A 25948-nucleotide genomic window follows, 5' to 3' on the forward strand; every position below is an offset into this window, starting at 1 on the left:
TCAAAAACATTACTTTTAAATATTTAAAAGGAAAATCTAAAACAAAATTGCTGTAGAGAAACAACTTCTAGTGAAGTGTTATACAATATATCTGTTACACTGATATCTGATCTCAATTTTTCTTTACCTTTTTGGCAAAGATATGCCTAACACTTTATACAATACATGTAGGGATCCTACCATTGGAAGAGGATGATATTTCTACCTATTAGGATCCTATTTGAAGTTAAAGTAACTGTTTAGCAGATCACTGGTGTTTCACTGTATAACTATTTAACAGTATACCACCTCAATACCTGTATAAGTTTTACATGGTGTATGTGCATTTATTTCTTTTGATGTAGAGCAATTCATACCCTGTACCCTGTTTATCACACTTTGGACCACATTTGCTAGGAATAAACTGGAGAAAGATTATGATAAAGTCACAGGCAATGAAGATGTTGAGTACTAATCTAACAGGTGTTCCCACTCCCTGTGTCCTTTGTATATGCATATTCAAATTACACAAGGCAAGAGGCAGGATAGGGTCTGTTAACTCACTGCTGATTTCCCTAGCAAATAAGCCAGCAGCTGCTGGACCAAGCACTGGCTTAGCCCAGAGAAGAAGGTGTTATTTGTATGGGACACGATGCTTTCATGGAGCCCTTTAGCAACTCATTTTGTGAGTTACAGTGCAAAATATATTTTCTGCTTTTAGGTAAGAGAGGCAATGTAGTATTATGCCTGTTTGTTTTCACCGGGGACAAGTGGTTTATTGATATGTAGACAAGGTTCTTTGGATATGTATATTTTTAAATGTTAAAGAATTTTTTTTTAAATTGTTGCATTCTTTTTTTAAAAAGTCAGCCTACATGTATTTAACCTAGTAGTATGCTTTTTAAGTACAAAAGCAGAAAGTTTGTCAGCTATTGTATAATACTTATATGTGATTTTTTAAGTAAAACGTCATCACTGAATGTGTTATATGTTTGTAACGTTTAGCCTGACAGTTGTTGTTGTTTGTCTAAAACTATCTTCTGAAAGTGAATTTAGGTTGTTTGACAGTATAGTATTATCTTTCAGTTTCCCAAAATAATGTCTGGTTGTGAAGATGCAAAAGTAATAAGGTACTATTTACACATGTTGCTTTGGTATACAATCTTGATAAGGGTATCCTTAAAGAAAAATATACTTTTCATGCCCAGGTTACTTGAGGAAAATAATTTACAAAAAACAAAAAAAAATGGTTTAAGGAAATAATCTAATTTTGGCACTGCTACATTTACTGGGTGAAAGGACAAGTTTAATCTGGCTAGGATTTTTTTTAATAATCACTATGATTATGATTTTATATTTTGAAAAGAAGAATAATATAGATTTTATTAAAGTTTAAGTTTCCAACTAACTCCTACCACAGACTCTCACCTGGTCATTTAATAGAGCAGAGACTGCTTTCCTGTTCATAATACTTTCTCCTCGGTACGCAGGGTACTTAGGTGCCACTATTATAAGCATACATTTGTCATCCATGCATTTGACAGAAAAGAATGCCCCAGGTACTTTTCTAGAAATCTGCTCCAATGTTAGATACAATTCTCTTTTTACCTCTCTAATGTTATTTCTAAAACTTTTTAGAATCAAGGTTTGTTTTATTTAGTTATTTATATAAGGAATCTGTAACGTTGTAAATGTATCTTTGTATAACATAAATTTAAGTGATATTGGCTTTACATTTCTTTCCTCTGCTTGAAGAACTTAATTTACTGCAAATTATTTTGCTAAATTTGGAGTTCAGTCCTTTGTGAAGGGGAATTTTATCTGACATTTGTAGTTTTACATCAGTTGAGCTTGCAATTCCCGAAAAAATACATTAATAAGGATTTTTAGTAACACTGAATATTTTCAATTAATTAAAAAAAATACTTCTTGCCTGCTATATGTGTATAACATCTTTGTTGAAGCCTTCACTAAAGTCTAATGTTATTTCTGTACTTGGTTTCTAAATCGTTGTATTTAAATGCTAAGTCATACATGAAGAAGTCATGCCAACATACACTTTCAGATACAGACCTTTATAAACTTTTTCATGTATGAATTGCTTTCTATTACTATAACACACTAATTTTGTGATCAAAGGCATGGTCCAAATCCCACTGAAGTCAATAAAAGTCTTTCCATTACCTTCGGTGTGCTTTTGTCAGATGTATATATAAAGCAAACATCTACAGAAATGTTGTTCCATTAAGGATAGGAAAACTTGGGCCTCTGGACAGAGTAGATAAGCAATATGTCTGAACTCTAGGACTTATAAAAACTATGGTGCTTTCCCCCTTGTGTAGGCATTTACATCTGTGAAAAAAATCACCATTCTGATTTTTGCCCACCTTTTATACAGGATGCTAAACAGTTGAGAATAGAATCGTATTTTTTCTAGGATAATAAAAAGGATGTGTGCTTTAAACTTCAGGGAATAATGAAACCTCACTAAGCAGGTTTCAGTTTATGCAGTAAACACAAAATATGATGTCATAGTTTTTATTTAAACTAAAGCGGCAGACTTTGTTTTATGTAAATAGTAGCTCTGTTGTGCTTGCTAATACTCAAAAGAGTGATATGGAAGCAAAACATAGATCACTTTGAGTTCCAGATGGAGGTCACTTTGGTAAAACCAAAAAGTTTATAGTCAATATAGAAAAACTAGCTTTATAGAGTCTATGTTGCTGGCAAGAAAAACACATTAAATTTAGCAAGTTATACATAGCCATATGTTTAGATTTTGACTATTCTTAATTACTGCATGAGATAACATGATGTGAAAAATGGAATTTCCTGAACAATTGTCTTTAAAATTGATTTCATTATATATTCTGAGAGGTTCATGTAAGTATCTTAACATCTATATACTTAATGGGGTGAAACTAAATTAAACCTAGTGCTCACTAGATTTATTTTTCATTTTGAAAAATGGTTGATTAAGTTAGGCTTGCAAGTGCATGTTTATGTATGCATAAAACAAGTACCTTGTTTTTTGAAATGCTGAATACTAAGCATTCCTATCAACTATTATGGGATATATAGGACACTCAGCATTTTGGAACTCAGGCAACTTAATGTAAATGTGAATTTAGAAGCCTAATTTTAGGCATCCTTTTCATTTTATTAAAATTTGACCAAGTTTACATTGGTAGGGACTATAACTCCTATCCTAGATGTACCTGAAGTAACATGTGTATATATGAAAGTTTCAGAAAATAACAGTCATTTCAAAATAAAACCACTTTGTGTGTAATGATCTTTTACTGGGCCACATTGCTTCCCTAAATAGTCATAAAGAATGGGCGTGTCTGATGCTGCCATCATCAGTGTTCCCTGCTGCTATAAATTTTCCCCATTATGTCACAGGCATATAGCATGGGCTACTGTTTAGCTGTTAGATTCTGAAACACCTCACACTTTACGTATTTCATCAATAAAATATACTACTGGGTTACTGCCACTATTATTGTGAACAGTAGTATATTATCCTGTGATTCACTTATTGTAGACATGGATAAAATGTTAGGGACTCAAGTCCAGTTGGCTTTTAACAGAATTTAAGTTCCTGGGTTATTCATGTGCTTCTGAAAACTTTCCAGGATAGTGTTAACCAAAAAATCAGACAAAATTGGTCTTGAAACCATATTTCACGTGATATTTGCTTGCAGGCAATCTTATTAAGAATTAAGTGAAGGTCTACTCCATTAACTTGAGTTTATTGTAGCATTTAATTGCTTCTTCAATATAAGTGATTCTGTTAGAAGTTTAAATGTTTGGACTTGTCTTCATCAAAACTCTGATGAAGACTTTTATTTAGGAACCCAAAGTCAACCAACATTACTCTTAAAAAAATCAATGTTTAAAAAAACTCCCTTATCTAAAAACAACTTCTCCAATACTCACTTCCTTATGCCCATACAGATGTTCCCACACATTGATTAAACCTGATCATATCATCAGAGCATGAAAATAGGGAAGTTTGCACTGATCCTGTTAAAGCCCCACCCCAACAGACTACTGCCCTGCAGCTCATTGTCCTGAAGAGGGAAATAATGTTACTTCTTTTATCTCTCCTGTTCTGTGCTCAACTGGCTCTAAATGTTCCCAGACAGTAACGTATAGACCCATTTTTCCCCACAAATTACTATGGATATGTTAAATATGGCTTTTAACCTCTCAATTTCTCTTTGTTTCATTGGTAGTGGTCCTGGTGTGACAAAACCAAGCATTTTTTCTTTGCTGTACATTAAAGAGACTGTGGTTTAGTTGTGTTAGTGGTCTCTGCACTGATGCTCCTTTTCTAGGCATTAATTCATCCCTCACATATTACTTTTAACTATGGTCATACCTTTGAAGTTCAAGCTTGCCCTTTTTCCTATTTTCTGCCAGTTACCTGTTGGAAAAAATATTTATAGCAGATGCTACTTTTATAGATGCTACTATGCTGATATCATACCATATTATTAGTCTCTGAAAGCTAGACAAGCTCATAAATTAGCTGGGATAATAACAAAGGATGATGGGTTGTATTGGCTGGTCCTTACCTATTCATTTTCAGATTTTCACCATGGGGGGAGGGTGTTGTTTTTTGAGACTAAGTTTGTTGTAAAGGGAATTTGATGTTTAGTAGTATTAGCTGGACTTTGTCAAAACACCTCCAACCTTACCTATTTCATGAAATAATTTGTTTAGGAATTGTTGTTTTACTTACTGTACAGAGCATCAAGATTAAACAGCAGCAACACAATCTTCCAATGCCTCTTTTGATTTTTGTTAAACTTCTGAAAAACATTCTACCCCAGGAATAGACATATATTTCATTTCAGGAAAAATGGAGTAGTTTTCAAATAAAACTTGGTCCAACTCCAGTAAATTACTAGCTGTCTTTCCATGGGAGCAGGATCAGATCTATTAGAAAGAAGTTTAATTATGGCAATAATTTCTCCATGAGAATTTCCATTTAGAATTGGCTGTTTCCAGTTTTACCTACTTTGTACTTGTATACAGGTATTTGTTCTGCACTGAAGTTGACAGTACCCTCACATACTATCCAGGGCATTGAGGGGAAGCCACTCAATCTTGCTGTTGACTACAATTTCAACATCACAGCTTCAGAAATCCAAATAATATGGCTGTTCGAAGGACCTCCAACTACGCTTAAATATTTACTTAGTTCTGTAAACCAGTCAGTAGTTCCAGATTTGGAATATCAGCAAAAATTTACCCTCATACCACCAAATGCATCTTTGATGATCAATCCTCTACATATTAGTGATGAAGGCAATTACATTGTAAAAGTCAATGTTCGTGGAAATGAGACAATAGCAGCCAGTCAAAAAATTCAAGTAGCTGTTGATGGTAAGTAAATAAAATACTGTTTTTCCCCCCATGTTGCAAACAAAACTGCACATTAGTGAAGAACTATTCACCTAGAATCCCCTACAGGTTTATAGAATTCAATCTGACTCTGCATGGACAAATTCACTGACAGAGAAGTCATGTTATGCTTATTTTCTAGAACTGTAGGAGTTAAGCATGACAGCAGTTTATTACTAAACAAACTTAAAATACTGATTGTTACCTTATTCATCTCAAGTAAATCCAACTGGGTTTGTATAGACACCATATCACTAATGTGTAATTGGATGAACCACAGTGATCTTAGGAAGTGATCTGTTTTCATACAGCTTGATTCTGCCACCCTTATTTGCCTTGAGGCTGCAATAATTTTCACATAGTACTTTTTTCTTCTAGTTGGGACCCACTCTTTAAGGTGAATTTTAGAGGCAGATGCCTATTCAGGATTCTATACTGCAAAGGAGCTAGAGATTGTGTCCATATAACCTGAAAGCCAGCTCTGAAGATAAACCTATGGCTCTAAGTGTAGGGCCTTGTGTGAGCTAGGCTTCCTTTCTCCTACCTGTCAATAGGTACAAAAAGATATGGGTCTATTCTCCTGTTAGTACTAGTAGCTACTAGTTTTAGTAGCTTCCATTAATGTCAGTGAAAGTTATTCATATATATGGAAAAAACACACGTGTGTATCTGGTTATTCCTTTTTTCCCCAAGAGAAAATAACACCAACCTGTCTTGATCTGACTGCAGGTGACGAACAGTCCCAGAATGAGGGGTGGGAGGAAGTAAAAGAGCACAAAAGAGGGCACCTCTTGCAAGGGTCTCTTCACCAACTGGTCAGCCAGATGGTCATGGGAGGTTGGCTCTTCATCTCCTCTTCATTAATTTAGATTTTGATCTGGGTATCTGGAATCTGGCTTTTTGTGATTGCCAATCGGGCCAGCTTCCAGACTAAAAAGGGAACCCGGTAAACCCTTTTATTACAGGAGAAGGGGAGATCTGAAGTCTTTGCATACCATAATCCCCCTTGTGATACCTTTTGTTCCTGTCATGGTGTAAAGGGGGAAGCATTCATGAGCATGAGTTGAATCCGACTGGTAGGCTGAGGATGGGCTATCCAAGTTATGGGTGACAAGGTGGGAGCCCTCTTAAATGTCTAAGCTTAATAAGGTTGTGACTTGTTGCTTAAAACCACCCCTGTGACTGCCATTACTTGCATGTCCTAATCAAAAACATACTTGCCCTCCAATCTTTATGTCATATTCTCAGTTAATATAAATCTTCCTAGCTCTATTACCATGACTGAAAGTATGTCTGTTGGCACCAGATGATGTTTTGAACTTTTAAGAATGTAAAAACTGAAGTGTAAACACTTTCTAAAAAAAGGTAAATGTCATTTATATCACCTGGGCAGTAAAGGAGATCTACTGATATTCTAAATGACAACTCTTGTTTATAACCCTTCATGTCTCTATCTTACAGTTCCTGTCACAGAGCCAATTGTACATACCCAACCTTCTTCAGGGGCAGTGGAGTATGTGGGGAACATTACACTAACATGTACTGTGAGAAAAGGGACAAGGGTAGCTTACCAGTGGATGAAAAATGGGAAACCTATCCATGTCAGCCCTAGTTACACCTTTTCCTCAAACAATGACACACTTTTGATTGTTCCCGTTGTGAAAGAAGACATTGGAAATTACAGTTGTTTGGCAACCAACCCTGTCAGTGTGATGGAAAGTGAGATAATTACACCAATTATATATTGTGAGTATATTAAATATTCATGAATACTTTTGTCTAACTGAGCTTTCTAGAGAGACAACTGCTAACTGTAGAATAGGAAGAAAGCACTTAATTTGTGTTTATATGATGGTTTCCACTCAAAGCAGACTAGACTAATAAGCCAGCTGTACTGCTCCATAATAATTTAATAAAGAACATACTAAACTTTATGGAGTTGTTAAAGCTTAGCTTCAGCTGCAGAATTCAGGTCTGAATTTCAAACACCTCAAAATGAAAAGGCCATCAAACTTGGGCAGGGTGGGTACCAGTAGAATAATTGTGCAGTACATGAGAAACTGGATAAAAGGGAGGAATCAATGAGTCGTGCTAAAAAGATTAATATCAGGCTGGAAGGAATTAATTAAAGGAATTTCTCCAGGATAGGTCTCAGGACTGATCTTGCTTATTATTTGTATTAGTCACCTTAGCACAAGAAGTGGATATGTTCTTAAGAAACTGGCCAAAAATACCAAGTTAGGAGGTATCATCAACATGAAGGAGGAGCAGGATGCTATACAGAAATAACTGGATAACCTTGCAGACTGGAGCAATACGAATGGCATGAAATTCAGCAGTATAAGATGTAAGGTTATGCAGTTAGGGAATAATACCAAGAATTTCTGCTATAAGATACAGACTTACCAGTTTGAAAAGACTGAGGGGGAAGGACCTAGGTATGCTACTTGATTACATGATGACTGTGAACCACCAGTGTGTTGCAGCCATGGAAAAGGTAAATGCAATCCTAGGATAAAGGCCTAGATTAGACCAGTAATAATATGAAAAAAATGATGACGATATTAAGCAGGTTATGCAGTTCATTGGATAATGGCAAACCCTTTACTGATAAAGGACACTGATATGAAAGAAGTAATCCACTTAAAATAAAACCAACAATTTGTCTAAACTGTCTCCAAGTCAGTACATTTATTCACAGATGAAAAATTCTTTACTGATTTTTGAGGTGTTGGAGGTGAGGATTTTCATTATCACCATACCAGTGTTACAAAGATTCCCCCAAAAGCTAATATTGTTCTAGATCAGTAGTTCCCAACCTTTTTTTTTATGCACCTCGCTGCTGGGAGCGGAGTGTGGTGTCAGAGGCAGCCCAAGGGTGGGGGAGCTCCCAACAGGTAGCACAGCTCATCTTTTCTGTGCAGCACCACTGGCATTGCCCCTGAGAACCTAATTTGGGTCACATCCTGGAGTTGGGAACCACTGCTCTAGATAGTGGATTAGATGACTTCCTGAGGCCCCTTTTGCCCCTAGTTTTCTGTGATTCTGTGTACATTGCATTTTCTTTATGCCATATCTGACTTTCTAATCCAGTATTTTTAATGACATGCAGAGGTGAATTATATATCCATCCTTCAGTGTCAGCCACCCTACTGAGCTGAGGAAAGAGAGCCAATTCTGCCCAGTGAAGAGTATATTAATAGCAAACATGGATAAAGGGACTTTTAGCTGGCTTTTTTTTAAATTGGAGTTATAAAAATAATATGTAGGAGCTGAGGAGAAAGTTGTGTTTCTACCCACACCAAGCAGAGGACCTATAACAGCCCTAAAGTGAAATGACCAGTTCTAGCAGTTTATTAACTGTCTATGGTGAGAAAGTAACAAACTGGCTTTCATAAGGGAACAGGTTTTCAAAGGCAGTATGTGCACTGCTGCACTTGTATATCCTTGATTTGGATACTTTTTTTAGGAACAAAAAGGTTTAGATCAAGGGCCACACATGCATGAATTCATTGTCCATGCTGCTTTTCTAGCCTTAATAAAAAATGAATATGAAAGATAAACAGAAAGATGACAAAATAAAATGTTACAGCAAAGCTGAAACCCACAATAACATGACAAGCTTCTTGCAGTATAGTAACATGGGATACATATCTCATATGTTGCTTCCATTCTGATTTATATCTCAGTCCTTGACAAATTCTGATAGATGACAACTGTATTTAGTTTCAGCATCTACTAACCTCCAAAGAATATATTTGCATTGGTAACCACAATGAGAAGGAAGTAGCCTTTATATGCAGCTCCTATATTATTCATGAAAACAAGTGGATTATTCCATGGATATCTTTTCAAGTTCAGGCAGCAATTCTCTGCATGCTGGGCTATATTTCAGAATAAAGTATTGTACTACCTCTTGCCTGATTTAAAGCTGATAAAAAATTAAAACCAATTATTCTTGTAAAATTTTAAAATATCAAAGTTACCTTAATATCAAAATGTTTGATACTGGGTTTTTTTTAATATTTGGGGTTTTATGTTTCTCAAAAGCATAATGGAAAAATTAACAAGCTACCTGTCAAAATGTTTACCAAAAAAATTAATATCATATTTTGCAATATTTGCGTAAATCTTTAGCCAGTGGCCAAGAAAGAACAGTACTTGAAGTTCTTTCCATGTTCTTATTAGGTTTAGTAGTCTCACTACCTCCATTCAATTTTCAAGCCAGTTTAATCAGACTAGCCTCTGCCACAGTTTACAGGGTTTTTTGTCTTTTAGCTACCACTTGTCAATAATAATCTAGTACAGGCTCCAGGGTCTGTACGCACCATATGCCAGTGCTGCAGGGAGTTTCTGTAAGTGATAAAAAAGGTCACTCACAGTAAATACCTACCATCTGCTCAGAAACTACATGGATAACAGTCTCATGATGATAGGAGCGATCTGAAATATTCCCACAGAGCAGTAAATTGTTACTCAGAAGAGGTGATTTATTATTTTACACGTCATTTACTAAACAGGCTTTGCTGAAGCAGGAGATTCATTTCTGCCAGGAACGATACTAAAATTGAGGATAAGAATTGAGTGAACCAAGGAAGGAATTATTTTTAATCAAAAGCTTCTTTGGTTCAGTCGATGTTACATGTGAATATTATTCTATTTGTCTATTAATTCTAAAAATAATGCATCTCACAGTGCTTAACAAGTAAACACCTCATTCAGAAAAATCATTACAAGAAAGGGAGAGAACTGATAAGTCCGCTTGCATGGCTGCTGTAGCAGAAGCTGCTGCACTCTTTGAGAGATAAACGTAATGGAACACATCAGCACGTTGCCTTATGTCACTTACGTTGCTGTGCTGCATGCTACGGTGACGTAGCAGTCATGTGAGTCTACACGTGATCAGCAGCTACATTGCCATAGCAGCACACTCTTCCATTTTAGCACCCCGCTATGGCGACACAGTGGGAAAATCTAACCATGTGCCACATGCACCGTGCAGTACAAGTGGTTACTGAGCTGTACTTTACTGAGCTGTTCCTTTTGGAAGTACTAAAGCATGGTGACATGTATACACACCCATTTAGTCCTAAAGAGAAGTTGCCAGTTTGTTCTGCATCTAAGAAACCATGTCTGAAATACAGATTAAAATAGCTTTAAATGAAATTATGAATCTGCTCCTGCTGTCATGTTTGAAAAGCACTACACTGCACATTAGAGTCTCATGACACTGCATATCAAGTAAGGAGACCACGCAATGTAGCTGTCTGGATTCATACACCAGCCTGCACTGTATTGTAATGTCACAGTGCTTTTCTAATGTCCTTATTAGATTTAGTAGTCTCACTACCTGCATTAAATTTTGAAGTCAGTTTAATCAGACTAGCCTCTGCCACAGTTTTCAGGGTTTTTTGTCTTTTAGCTACCACTTTTAAAGCAGCTTTTCTAGCACATCCTAGGAATTTTCAAATTTCTTATACAGAAGTGTAATGATCATGTTAGTGTTTTTCATTTATGTAGTACTATGATCAGTATGATGGTGCACTGCATTGTGGTGCCGGATATTAGCAAAGTGTCTAGTTTCATTCAATTGAAGACTATGGGAACCCTCCCATTATATTTTTTGGAAGTAGGAAAAGATGCTTAATGAACACTCTAATACCATATTCCTAAGTATGGTTGGATTCAGTGACTACATATGAAGACTGACTATATTACCAATAGAAATACAATCTGTTTTGGAAAATAAAATCACGAAGGCAGGGAAAGTGAATGGCTGGGTGGTAACAGCTGTCAGAAGGTACCAAAAAGCACAAAATAGCATATTGAGTCTTAAAATTAATTCATTTTGAACATTTTTATTGCATATAACAGAAAAATAGCATTGCTTTGAGTGCATCCCAACAAAAGAATTTGCCTGGCTTTTCATCCCCTATCAGGTGCTAGGTTTTTGGAAGGCCTTGCAAAGGAAAGGCCAGTAAGAATGGGAACCAAGAAGCTGAAAGGCAGACTGTGGAGAGTTCATCTAAATTCAGAAATACTTATAATGATGTAGTAAACAGACTTCCTAGGAACAGAAAACGGTGGAAACAATGTAGGGATAGCAAGTTCAGAAGCATAGAAGAGCTTCATTTTTTGTCCTAGTGTCACCTAATAGATGAAGTTGGAGCACGACTGATGCAATGCAAAGTGAGTTTTTCTTATACTTCCCAAGTAAGAAACTGTTGTAATCTATAGTCTTGATTAGAATGGGAAGGAGAGAAGCCTTCCCTTAATACTAAGTATAATGGAAAGAGAGCTAAATAATCCTGTATTGTGGCATCAAGATAAGGCTAAAAGTGGGCTGTCTCGATTCATGGTATTTCTTTCATTCTCTGGTGGGTGTATACCAATGTAATTTATTTAAATTCTTCCTCAAATGGGAAATTATAAAACAGCTAGTTTTACATTGCTTATAGTTTCTTTGCCTGTGTGTTCCTCAGAGATAAGCCAATCTCATAAGAACACCATAAATCAAAATGTATAAGACATTTTCCTGGTAAGTGATGAAAAGGAAGTCAGAATTATGCCAAAAGTCTAGCTAACCTTACAGAATTTTCAGCTTCACAAATTGCTGCTCATTTCTTGGTTATTTTTATGTTATTGCTTCCAAAGAGGCACACTAAAAATAGATATGTTGTTTGCTTATTCCTGCTAATATGGATATATCAGATTATTGATTTAGCAATCTTTTTGTTATAACATAATGTAAGAGTAATTTAGCAGTAGCTTGGTAGAATAATAGAACCAAGGTTCATTAGTAAAAATATGTCTAACATCTGCTTTGAATACTGCTTTGTGGCTCAGCACCTGTCACTATTTGGGTTATGAGCATTAGTTTCTCATCTGAACCTTATGATATTTGATAAACAATGTGGCGATAATCTGGTTTCTGTACACTAAGAAGCTGCTCCAAGAGAGGCAAGTTTCCATTGCTGCATCCTCTATTATATTTCTTATACTTAATTGCTTATAAAGCAAGATTTTATTCTTACATTTAAAAAACTAAGAGAAGTAATAATGGTCTCACATAATCTAGCTAAAACAGCAGTTGAAATATTCTTATCATAATCCAATACATTTGGTTTTCTTTATTCTACTGTGCAGATGTAGGACAACACCATAAAATATTGAGCTGCTGGACTTTTTGACTAACAGATACATTGTAGCTGGACAACTCTCTTTTACCTAAGCCTTTTCTAGTTAGGGCCAAACATGGGTTTGCTATTGCAGGAAATGTTGAAATACCTGAAATGCAGTAAAAAGAGGGAAAGGTTAAAGTTTTCTTTAAAGGTCATTTATGAAAAACAAATTGTCTGAGGGTATGGGAGACACACCCTGCTATGTCTTACTAAGGGTAGGATAGTTTCATAAGTAAATATTGTATAACAAGTATTACAATAAATGTTTACATAGGTATATGTCAATGCCAATTTAATGATCTTTACAAGTAAACAGAAATAGATTATCCCAGTAACCTTTGTATTTAAGTATAAAGGGTCAAATGTACTCCATTGCAGAGAATGAAAAGAAGGCATATGGTTTCAATACACCATTCTTCCAACACTGCTTCAGTTCTACCTAAGGTTCTTTTGAGAGAATAAAAAGTATGCAGGCATTCTGGCCTTATGCTGTTTCTCTGCACATGGTTGAAATTCACCTTAGCAAATCAACGTCAAGTGGTCACGTTGTGAGCTAAGACCATTACATGTCAAACTGAATGAATCTGAGGCCTTTGAAATCAAAATAATTGAACCTAATGGGAGCAAATTGAAAGGCAAAGTCTGGCTCTTAAAAAAATTAAATAAAAAATATATGTAAACTTTTATTTTCTCCATTATAATAATTTTTCTTGTTCATATTAATACAGATGGGCCTTATGGACTTACAGTTAATTCAGATAAAGGCCTGAAAGTTGGAGAGGTGTTTACGGTTGATGTAGGAGAAGATATTCTTTTTGATTGCTCAGCAGATTCCAATCCACCAAATACTTATTCATGGATTCAAAGGGCTGATAATGCCACCTATGTTATCAAATATGGCCCCCATCTGGAAATTCCATCGGGTAAAGTGACCCAGAGGACAATAGATTATATGTGCTGTGCTTACAATAACGTGACTGGGAAACGAGATGAAACTCATTTTACAGTGATAATTACTTCTGTGGGTAAGTACATTAAATATATAAAATTGCAAATCCAAGATGAATATAGCATATAAATGTAGTGTTCAGATCAGGGGAACAAATCAACTGGACTGCTAGTTAATGAATAGTTAATACACCATCCTGATACATTGAAGTTCCTTCTTTTTAGAAATACTTGAGAAGCTGAAATCTTAGCATTAATCAGGTGGAAGGGATTTTGCTATTTGTTTCAATATATCGTATAATGCACAAGATTATCGTATAATGCACTTGAGTCCAGATCCTTTAAGGCAGTGGTTTTCATGTTCTGTGGAACCCTGGGGATCCATGATAGGTCATCAGGGGTTCTGCAAAAAGAGATTGGGGGTAATGGTAGAACAGGCCAGGAGGCAGCGCTCCACAGTAGCTGGGTTGGGTTGCCTGGCTCCATGTCAGTCTTCAGGATAGGGGTAAGAGGTCCAGAGCAGAAATGGTACAGAGGTTTCAGTGACTTTAGAAGTTTGGAAAATACTGCTTTACAGTCTTAAGAAACCTAATTAACAGTGAAGGAGGATCTGGGCCTTTGCCCTCTGAGCAAAGATACAACATTGCTTGCCAGCACTACCTTGCAATAACCAATTAATGAAGAATTGAATTTTTTTGTATTCTCTGAGTTTTCTGTAAGACTAGAAAAAAACAATGATGGGAGAAAGAGGATTATAATTACAATGAACCCTGAACTGGGACCTCAAACTGAATATCTATGGAGGGCACCCAGACTCTGTTCAAAGACACATTCTCTCTCTCTCTCTCTTTCTCTCTCTCTCTTTAATCATGAATTATAAATGCTGTAGAGGCAAAGTGGCCATCAAACATTATGAACAAGATGATGCATATTATGACTAGAATGACCAGGAAAATGGCCAGGAAAAATGGGCTGCATTAAAACAGCACTTTAAACTCTGCATGCTCCCATGCTGAACTCAGCACATGCCCAGTAGAGGCAGCATGTTAGTTGGACCCAGATTGCCTGATGTCTGTATAGATCAGATGCTTTAGTGGGGATTTTTGGCACTTTTATGTAATAGCTGATTGAATCAGCTTTAGATAAAAGCACCAAAAAGCCCTGCTGAAGCACTCGATCTGTACAGATGCTGTAAAGCTGGGTTGAAGTAACACGCTGCTTCTTCCTGTAAAGTACAGTTTTGGTTTGTTTTTAAAGTCTGCAGGCCTCCTTAAAATTTGCTGTTAGAATGAGGGTATTAATTTCATGTGTGCTGATTACCATCTTTGAAGTGCTAAAAAACTGATGGTTTCAATGGTTTCTGAAGACATCTGGGCTAGGGACAGAAATTACACAGAAACCAGTATAAGTGACTGTAAACTGGTTCAAATCTGTAAGATAACAGAAGTTCAGTGCACATAAACTGCTTTCAAAATGGCCAAAACCAGTTTAAATTAACCTTGATGGATGTGGTATCAGACTAACTGATTTAGGTTAAATTGGTTTATTGAACTTCTGCCTCAGATCCTCTCCAGATTCAAGTTAACTCCCAGTCCCCCAGCATCCCAGGATGCTTAGCACCTCCCCTGTAGCCCCTCCCCACCCACCTCAGGTTGGGTAGGCTAGCCTTGGCCCAAGCTGTCTGCTCCAGCTGAGCAGGGAGGCAGCTTCTGGTGTGGGCCAGTGCAGACATGTGGCTGCATTTCCAGAATCAAAAGTGAATGCCTGTTCACTAGCTTATCAGTTCAATCTACACAGTTTAACCTAACCTGTGAAGAGTGATTTGATTCAGCCTTGGGATTCTGACTGCCTGTACTTACTTAGCTATGTAGATGTCATTTTTCTTTCAGGTGGCCCTGTGCAAGTTTTTTGCAAGGTACATAGAAATTCATCTTTACTTTCAGTTTGTGACAGATTTATATCCTGTCCTATATTATGCCAAAATTAAAAAAACACAAAGAAATTCAGAAAATTTCCAGAAAAAAGCAGGCTTTTGCTGCAATTTAACATTTCTCTCTAATGTCTCTTTATGACTAATTAGAACAACATATTGTACGAGTAGTTAATCATTTTTTAACTAATTACTAAAGATCAATATTTTTTTCAGATGTGGTCAGGTTATTAACATACAATACAATGTGAGACTGTTGCCTTTTAGAAAGTTTAACAACCCTGTTTTGCGTGTACAGGACAAAGAGCTCTGACATTTATAATTAAGATAAACACGGGCAGCAGGTGCCTATTGTTCAGATGGATTTAATACAATCATCACAAATGAAGGCTCCATGGTTTCAAACAGCCCACAAGGAAAATAAGTTAAAATGTTACCATAAAGGCTTAAAAATAAAAACCTTGTAATGACTAAAAAGGGAAAATGAAAACAGAGCTGTTATTTTACATTAGGAATAGAAATGACATTTTTTCCTGTTAGTGAAAGAAAACCCTGACACCTGAAATGCATAGTGAATGCTCTTACTATAATAAGCAAACATTCTGAGATGTTTTTGAAACATGAACTGTCCATATGATTCATATTTTATGTTTAGTTGCACCTAAAACATTAAAAATCAATGTGTATATTTCCTGATTTAAAATATATTAAATTACTTCATAAATTTTTAAAAAGACAATTTAGAGGCAGTGTATTCCACTTTTTTAAATAGAAGATATCTAGATTTTCCTATACTATACAATTTTCCTATTTCAAAAGATTCATTTGTCTAATACCTGCCATCATTCTCCATTCCTTAATTCAGGTAAAACTCCTATTAACATCAATGAAAATTTTGTTTTAGTGCAGGACTGAAGTTTAAATATAAGAATACCCAATTAATTTGATGCACATGAGTTCACTCAGAAGTTCCTACTCAGGCTAAGCTCCTACAGGGATCAATGGGAGTTGTGATGGATTAAGGTCTAAGCAAGTACTTTGGCTGGTATGGCTGTGCCCCTCCTATCCCATTTTTCAAGGTAGTGAGTCTGGGCAAAGACTTTCACAGCCCTAAACAATGAGATTAGGGGTTTCAGAAAACCTTATCTAGCTTGTCTGCACCAAGGGCCAAAATTCAGCCATATGGTGCTATACATATATGTCCAGTTAGGATCGGGAAACCTAAAACAGAAAACAGTTATAAACAGTTCAGCAATTCCACTATACTGCTCTCCCTTTACCAAGGCAAGTTGGGGCATGGGCACAAAACTAACTTGCTGTCAGGCAGTAACATTTAAAAAAGGTAGATGAGCAGGGCACTAGGCCTGGGTACTGACTTACTGTCCATGCACCTGGATGCTGTGCTAGGTAGTTTCAACCTCATGCAGCAGCACAGCAGCCAGGTGTATGGACATCATAGCAGCTACAGACAGCAGCTCTTTGGCTCTCAGAACCCCCACAAGATGCAGGGGTTTTATCCAGGATGAAAACCGTGTTAGTTATGCCTCTGCTATGGGGTCAAATAGTAAGGGGGCTTATAGTTTGTCAGCTACTCTTGTGATAATTACCATATTTACTCACATACCACATACACCTTTTCCCCAAAACTCAACTTTCCAAAATTGGGGTGCATGTGTTAAGCAAGGAAGCCAATTTTTCTTTACTGGAATAGAAGCAACCATGAAGACACTGCTGTAAGATGCTACCAGCCTCAGGAAGGGACAAGACAGAGTTCACCCTTCAGGGTCAGAGCTACAGTATTAACCCTCTCACAGCCACAGCTGCTGCAGTCAGCATTCAGCCTTGACAGGAAACATCTTTTTTATTTCATTCTGCCTTCCCAAAATAAGGTGTGTGTCTTATTTGAGGGCAGTAGTGATGGTAGCTGAGATGGGCTGGTGGTATGCCCTCTGCCAAAGTGGCCTCAGGTTCCCCTATCAGGACCCTTTGCTGTTCTGAAATCCCTCTTTTTGTATTCTTTCTACCACTCTGATGACTCTCCATGTTATGTCCTGTCAGCATATTCCTCTGTGTCACAAACCCATCACATGCACACATGAACTGGTGCCAATGCTGCAATGCTTCAGAGTCCCTTATCTATGCTATGGAACAGTGTGGTAGATGTCTTCAATTTCCCAGCCTGTGTCTGCTTGTGGCGTGCCTGTGTCAGACACAGTGGGCCTTGAAGGAAACTTTGTCACAAACAGGCTTTTAGAAATCAGCTAACCCTTGCCATTTCCCCCAGACCATTGATCTTATGCAATGTCTACTTTACCTACAAACCAATTCCCAAAAGCAAACCTCTAAGAACTATTTTCTAGCCATCAATACCCTCCATGAAGATCTTATACTTTCACATCATAAATGGAGCATAATCAAGGAAATTACCTAGAATGCTCATGAGATTTGTGGGGAGGACCTCCACCAGTTGTCCTGGGAAAAATATGATGGCATTCATGATCGGGGCTCCAATGGACTGGACACTGTGACGAACCCTTAATCATTGTCCAAATGTTACCCATACCCCTCTGACTCAGTCTTTTGCCTCAATATTCCCTAACCTGGCAACCGAGTTTTAGCTAATAAAGTTTAAACAGGCCTCCCATACTGCGGCCAGGGAATGTACAGCCCAAGATGCCTATTAAACCTTTTACTCAGCATTCCAGGTAGCATCCCACACATCAATCAGTGCCTCATCTGATTGTCAAGATAGCTGTTTAAACCAGAGAAACATTCCACGGTCAGAATCTTTTTGGATCCAACATGTTCCCAGGAATTTTACACCTTGTGTACAATGGACAATGCTTTCCTTGTCATCCCAAATAGATGCTTGGTGCTATCATAGCACTAACAGTGCCCCTCATTGTGCAAAAGCCTATAGAAATTCCAAGGGTCAGGCCCTTCCCGTGCAAACGGCATGCCTGGTTTCCATCGGGATTCCACCATTCTACTCCTTGTTCTTGATCTTTGCACAAATTCTGGGAATTAATAAAGCTACATTGCATTACTGCTCCTACTATAAAAAGCCTAAAATACATATCTAGCACAAACAAACCAAAACAAGCAACACAAAAACAAATAAAAGGATGACAACAAAAACAAATGGTCAATTCAGCCTTTTTTATCTTTGGCATGGCTGAACTCTTTCAGGCCCTGGAGGTCTTGCTCCACACAATGCACCATTTCCTGTAGCCACTCCACAGATACTCTGTAACCTATCAAGAAGTTCTGCTTTACAATTCATAGTCTAGCACAGTTAATATCACAACCACTTACAGCAATAGCCAAACACAATTACTATGCACACTTTTCTCTGCATACCAAGCAAACTTCCTGGTGCTATAGTCGTGGTCCACATCCTGCAAAACAGAAAGACAAGAAGAGAGGAGCCCAACCCTCTTTAGGTTAATTCATGTCATGGAATTACTTTTGACACTATGGCTGGCTTTTGCCAACGGGCCCTGGCCCTTGCCATCTAGGCCTCCATCCCTTTTTTAGTGATATAGTACACCATCTTATCTTCTACTTGCCAAACTTAAGGATGCAGTACAGGTCTCAGCTGTCCATCCATTTATCTGTTAACACTCTGGGCTGGAGTTGATCCAGACAGTCCCCTCTTAGCTCCTTGCAGGGGCTGCTTCTTCAGCAGTCCTTTCTTCTCAAAGTGCAAATGCCTGGGTTGCCTTCTCAAAGCCACACATCTTCTCTCCTTAACCTTCTCCAAGAGTTTTCCTGTCAGAGTATGCTCCCTCTAGCTTAGCCTTTTCCCATCAAAGGGTGACCTCCAAGGCAGTGGGAGTTAAGGTTTTCAGGCGCCCTTTCCCTGGGGTGGCAACATGTGGCATTTTGTAGAGATGACCCCCCTCCCCACCACAAGTAGCTCCACCACATTAATCAGTCAGACCTTTCATCAGATCTCTCTCTTTCTCTCTTGGCTCCACTCTGAGCCTCTGGACCCATCTGGTCTCACTCTCTCCTGGCCACTCCTGGGCCACAAGTTACTGACTCTGACTCTCACACCTTCCAGCCTGAGAGCCCCTGGCTTTCCGTATTTTCATGACCTTTGGCTGGGCCCTGCTCTTCAGCCCCTACTCTCAGTCCCTCTCTGAACTCTCTGATAAGACCCATTTTTTTTCTGTGGCTCAGGCTATCTCTTTCTGACACTGCTCTAACTAACTTCTCAGTGCTGACTCTTTGCTTACACAGTGGCATTCTGAATTTTTGTAAACACTTTCCTGCCTTAACAAGCTGCTAACACTTTCCCTTCTTAGCCTCTCTATTCTGGGGGGGTGGGGGAAGGAGTCATCGTTTACCCCCAGTACCAATGCACAAATCCTCTGACACTGCTTGCAACACAAACACATTAGCACAATGAACCAAAGCCACAAAAGAATACACAGATGGCCAGTAACATTGCTCATCCCCCATCCATGTCTTTCCCCCCACCCCCTGTGTCCCCTCCTAGCATCCTGGGATGATCAGCTGCCTCCAAAAATCAATTTTTTGTGGTGCTATCTATTCTCAGGGAACACAGGATCACAAGGTATCTGTTTTATATCCCTCTGTCTCCATCAGAAATTGCCACCCCTTTTTTTACCTTGCCATAGCTTGTTTGTGTACCCATGCCCTAAAACTTAGAAAGAATGGGGAGAATCTATCTCATTATAGACATAGTCTTCCAGTAGACATGACAAGTGTATTGGAGGAAGTTGGTCCAGAATAGGTCACAGTGCTCATGAGCATGTGCACACAAATAATGCAATAAACAACAATATAATTATTAATAATACATTGAATAATTATAATTAATGATAAATGTGCTGGCTGTAGGTATTGTATGGTTTGAGACTCCTACCCAGGGGTCTGTGCCCTACCAGTGGCAACAGGATGGAGCCTAGACTTGGTCGCTTGGTCTGTCTATGTGATATTATGCTTCTCACCTGACATGACTAGTAATTTATGGGAGGCAGTTCCCCATAGGTGACCTTCCAGACTCTTCACCCTGTTCTCTTCATTGGACTCCAAACCTCCCCTTTACCTCACCCTGGACTCCAGCTACATCTGGATTCCAACAGAGATGGATAATGTCAGGAGTTTCTGATGACTCTAGCAACACATGTTCCTTATAGTCACTGTACAGCCATCTTCTTGGCTGGTCCTAATTCCACTATGGCCTTGTTCCATGCTGAACCTCAGCAGTTGCCAGTTAAATAGCTCAGACCTTAAAGTCCAGTCCTGGGCCTGATAGCTCCAAATCAATCAATATGCCATGGGGGACAGCCAGTGCTGATTTACCATGCTGGCACAAATCATAAACTTCTCCCAATCTGAGATGCTTTGATAATTGCACATTTCACTGCCCCCCGGCTTGTTGTGTAAAGTCCCTTTGGAAGTCCTGTTGGCTTTATTACCCGCTGGCCCTTATTCTAAAGGTCCAGTTGTGAACTCTGAAGCCTCCTGTAGCCCCTGTTCTATTACAGAGCTTGGGGCCTCGAGAAAGTTGTAGACCATGGGTTCTTCCCTTACCCCTGCATCCACTAATATTGTCCATGGGGTATGTTCTGGCTGAGTCCTTGGATCTTTGGTTTGGTCCACCTCCACCCAGGGTCACTCGGACTTGAAATTAATCCTGCTGTCTCTGGTCAGCAGCAAGTGTTGGTCCCTGGCTCAGCTTCTGCTGATTGTCTGAGCTGTCAGATCGTGCTCTTCTGAGCACCCTGCTGCTCTGGCTGGGCAGGCTGCTTGGCTGCAGTCTCCAGCTGTCTGCTTCCTGGAGAGAATTCAGCCTGCTGCCCCCCGCCACCATCACTGTGCCCCTGTCTGGGGCCAGAAATACTGCTCCATGCCCAGCCCCTACCAATACAGAGCTTAATGCTGCTCTGGAAATGCTGTAGTGTCTTCAGCCTGCCACTGCCAGAGCTGCTCCACACAGGAGTTCAGGATGCTGATTGTCCCTTTCTCCATCTCTATCTCTATCTCCTTCACAATAAATACAATGCATTTTTAAAGTTTTTAACTGCATGTTCACATATGTTTCTCGCCCAGAGGACCTCTGCTTCGTTCATGGTACAGGGAAATGAGTTACACTTTCATAGGTCACTATAAATCTGGCATTTTCTAGCTTTTAATTGGTTAACTTCGCAGTGTATGGCAGGTTCTTTTTTCCACCCTCGTTCATACATAATTACATGGATACAATATTTTTTCATGTTGTTTTAATAAGTCTTGTGGAAACATTCTTGCTGTAGAGTGATTCAGTGCTAGATGCAAAATGAAGAATAGTGGAACCAACATGCTAGGGAGCTATGTAGCTCTACAGTTTATGTGAGAATCTGATCAACAGCCCAGTCCATCAGGGATCTGTAAATCACCAACCCCTGCCATAGCTACAGAACAGACAGGTGGCAGAGTTTGGAATTAAAAATATAGCTCTCTTAGCACCTAATGACCAATCTACCGGACATTGCTTCTTTCAGCCTGTAATAAGCTAATGAACTCCCATACCTATACTAGGTAGAAAGAAACTGCAGTCATAATACAAATGCCAGATTCTCAAAATGAATTTTGAACACATTATTCAAAAAAATTAGCCCATTCTAATATTGCAAATACATTCATGATTTATGCAAACTTGAAACATAGCTCAGGAGGCAATTTCAGCTTGGTGGTGTTTGACAACAATTCCCTTCATTATTTGGTATTTGTGATATGGCATTGATTACTTAAATCATGTGGTATTCTTTCTGATTATTGATTGAAAGACTGAATCTTCTTTGTTTAACAGATGAAGTGTTGTAAATATCACATCTGGTAGCTCTAATACTTATAAAATTGGAATTTGAGACCACTTCCCCTAATAAACTGTAAGTCAACGAACTATGCAGCCCATTGCTTAAAGAGTACACCATATGTTCATCTCTGTGCCTGATCTCACATAGGACATGACTGCACAATGGGTGTCAGGTAGAGGATTTAGGCCTAGAGCCACATAAGTAATTCCCAGTCAAATGGCTCCCCAACCCATATGGATTTCACTGAGTTAAGCATCAAATATGTTTGAGGAACTAGAATTCATTCTCTTAGATTTGGAGATTTTGGTTCAGTACCTAGTACTGACAAAGACAATACATTATTGAATCATAAATATTGTTATCTGAAAAAAAGCAGCAGAACAGACCTCTGACAGACATATACATGAATTTCTGTTTGTAATATCTGAGCAGTTATACTGGGAATGGGGCTGTACCAGTTTCTAATCTACACTGGTTTCTCTTCCCCCAAGAAGGCATTTCCTTCTTTTCTAACTGGCACCTTTCAGTCTGGGAACTGTGTTCTCTTACTGTAATTATTAGCAATGCTCTAAATGAAACCATGGCACTTTACAAGTTCTGGCATATGGATATAATCTGACTGAGTGTAATCAATCCAACACACTTCCTGCTCTGTGAAACCATGGATACACATTTTGGTTTTTGTGTTTGCACTTGATGAGGTATTTCATTTTATTTATTTAACTAAGGACAGACCCTTTGAGAGAGAAATATTATTTGTCCTGGTGCCTAGTAAGTTAGCCTTTCATGCATGAACTGGGAAAAGAGACACATCATGAATACTGCTAGTTAGTAACACATCTTTGCAGAGGGCCATCCCAAACAGAGAAATCCAGGGCAGCCTAAGGGCCAAAAGGGGAGCACATAAAAAGTGGAAACAGGGAGAGATCACCAAAGACGAATATACCTCCTCTGCTCGTGCTTGTAGGGAGGCAGTTAGACGGGCCAAAGCTACCATGGAGCTGAGGATGGCAACCCAAGTAAAAGACAACAAGAAATTGTTTTTTAGATATATAGGGAGTAAAAGGAAGGCCCAGGGAGGAATAGGACCCCTGCTAAGTGGGCAGAAACAATTGGTGATGGACAGGGGGGACAAGGCTGAACTCCTCAGTGAGTTCTTTGCCTCAGTGTTCCTAGGAGAGGGGCACGACAAGTCTCTCACTGGGGTTGTAGAGAGGCAGCAGCAAAGCACCAGACTTCCATGCGTAGACCCTGAGATGGTGCAGAGTCACTTGGAAGAACTGGATGCCTTTAAGTTGGCAGGCCCAGATGAGATCCATCCGAGGGTGCTGAAGGCACTGGCCAACATCATTGCAGAGCCACTGGCGGGAATATTTGAACGCTTGTGGCGCATGGGCCAAGTCCCGGAGGACTGGAAAAGGGCCAATGTGGTCCCCATTTTCAAGAAGGGGAGGAAGGAGGACCCAGGCAACTATAGGCCAGTCAGTCTCACCTCCATCCTTGGCAAAGTCTTTGAAAAAATTATCAAGGCTCACATTTGTGAGAGCCCGGCAGGACAAATTATGCTGAGGGGAAACCAGCACGGGTTCATGGCAGGCAGATCGTGCCTGACCAATCTAGTCTCTTTTTATGACCAGGTTACGAAACGCCTGGACACAGGAGGAGGGGTGGATGTCGTATACTTAGACTTCAGGAAGGCCTTCGATACAGTATCCCACCCCATACTGGTGAACAAGTTAAGAGGCTGTGACTTGGATGACTATACAGTCCGGTGGGTGGCGAATTGGCTGGAGGGTCACACCCAAAGAGTCGTGGTGGACGAGTCGGTTTCGACCTGGAAGGGTGTGGGCAGTGGGGTCCTGCAGGGCTTGGTCCTTGGACCGATACTCTTTAATGTCTTCATCAGTGACTTGGATGAGGGAGTGAAATGTACTCTGTCCAAGTTTGCAGATGACACAAAGCTATGGGGAGAAGTGGACACGCCGGAGGGCAGGGAACAGCTGCAAGCAGACCTGGATAGGTTGGACAAGTGGGCAGAAAACAACAGAATGCAATTCAACAAGGAGAAATGCAAAGTGCTGCACCTAGGGAGGAAAAATGTCCAGCACACCTACAGCCTAGGGAATGACCTGCTGGGTGGCACAGAAGTGGAAAGGGATCTTGGAGTCCTAGTGGACTCCAAGATGAACATGAGCCGGCAGTGTGACGAAGCCATCAGAAAAGCCAATGGCACTTTATTGTGCATCAGCAGATGCATAACGAATAGGTCCAAGGAGGTGATACTTCCCCTCTATCGGGCACTGGTCAGACCGCAGTTGGAGTACTGAGTGCAATTCTGGGCGCCACACTTCAAGAAGGATGTGGATAACCTGGAGAGGGTCCAGAGAAGGGCCACTCATATGGTTAAGGGCCTACAGACCAAGCCCTACCAGGAGAGACTAGAGAAACTGGACCTTTTCAGCCTCCGCAAGAGAAGGTTAAGAGGCGACCTTGTGGCTGCCTATAAGTTCATCACGGGGGCACAGAAGGGAATTGGTGAGTATTTATTCACCAAGGCGCCCCTGGGGGTTGCAAGAAATAATGGCTACAAGCTAGTAGAGAGCAGATTTAGATTGGACATTAGGAAGAACTTCTTCACAGTTAGAGTGGCCAAGGCCTGGAACGGGCTCCCAAGGGAGGTGGTGCTCTCCCCTACCCTGGGGGTCTTCAAGAGGAGGTTAGGTGAGTATCTAGCTGGGGTCATCTAGACCCAGCACTCTTTCCTGCTTATGCAGGGGGTCGGACTCGATGATCTATTGAGGTCCCTTCCGACCCTAGCATCTATGAATCTACATGCAGGGAACCTGATTAGCTACTGGGAGGGGATGAACTAGTGGCGTACCAAGGAGGGGCCATGGCCCCCGGGTACAGGACTGGGGGGAGCACCAGCCAGGCAGCCAGGTCATAGGTGGATTAATGCACGGGCAAACTGGGAACACATGCCCAGGGGCCCATTCCAGTTCGGGGCCCAGGATCCTCACCAGCAAGGAAGTGAAAGCCAGAGTTTAAACTCGGTTTCTGTTTTCAGTGCTGAGTTTAAAATTGCGTCTTTCATGCTTGCTTCCCTGGGAGCTGAAAGCAGGGCCTCTCCTCCACCAATGGGGCTAGGGGGCCAGGGCTGGGGTCTTGCCTGAAGAGATGCACTGTGCCTGCAGGCCAAGTGACACTGCATCTTAGGGAGAAGGGGCTGAGCCAGGCCGAGAGTCATGCCCTACCTGGGAGGGGGACAGGAGTGCTGTTGGGACTGGGCCAGCCATGCCAGAAGCACCGTGCCACACTGTGCCTTTGTGGGCTGTGGCATTGGGAGGGCTTTGTGGGCTAGAGTCCCCCCAAATTCATGTTGGCCCCCCTGCAGCTGAGCTACCCCTCCCAGGGCTGCCACTGCCTGCCCAAAGAGACATGGCACAGTGTCATTGCTCCCCACCAGGCCCAGCCCAGCCTGGGCCTCTGCATCTCCGGCCTGCAGGGCTGCTCAGGACAGCCAAGCAGCAGCTCCCTGCATGTAACTGAGGGGAGAAAGACTGAGCTGTGGACAGCTGCAGAGGGTGGCAGGGAGAGGGCAGACAGCTGTCTGTGTGAGGTGGGGTCTGTGGAGTGGGGTCTGAGGCACCAGCGAGCCTTGCTAC

At 40.0% G+C, this 25948-nt stretch overlaps 1 protein-coding gene across 2 annotated transcripts in view; it reads left to right on the forward strand.

Moving 5' to 3' along the window:
- Nucleotides 1-579: 579 nt before the first annotated feature.
- The window catches only part of HEPACAM2 (HEPACAM family member 2), a 47298-nt gene continuing 21929 nt past the window's right edge, over nt 580-25948 (forward strand). For both annotated transcript variants that reach the window (XM_019497780.2, XM_059728997.1), the window contains exons 1-4: nt 580-700; nt 5026-5376; nt 6856-7140; nt 13304-13600. In XM_019497780.2, coding sequence (XP_019353325.1) covers nt 622-700; nt 5026-5376; nt 6856-7140; nt 13304-13600 — 1012 coding nt within the window. In that variant the 5' untranslated portion in view covers nt 580-621. The remainder of the gene's footprint in view (nt 701-5025; nt 5377-6855; nt 7141-13303; nt 13601-25948) is intronic.

Source organism: Alligator mississippiensis, chromosome 5 (assembly GCF_030867095.1).
Source record: "Alligator mississippiensis isolate rAllMis1 chromosome 5, rAllMis1, whole genome shotgun sequence".
NCBI lineage: Eukaryota > Metazoa > Chordata > Crocodylia > Alligatoridae > Alligator > Alligator mississippiensis.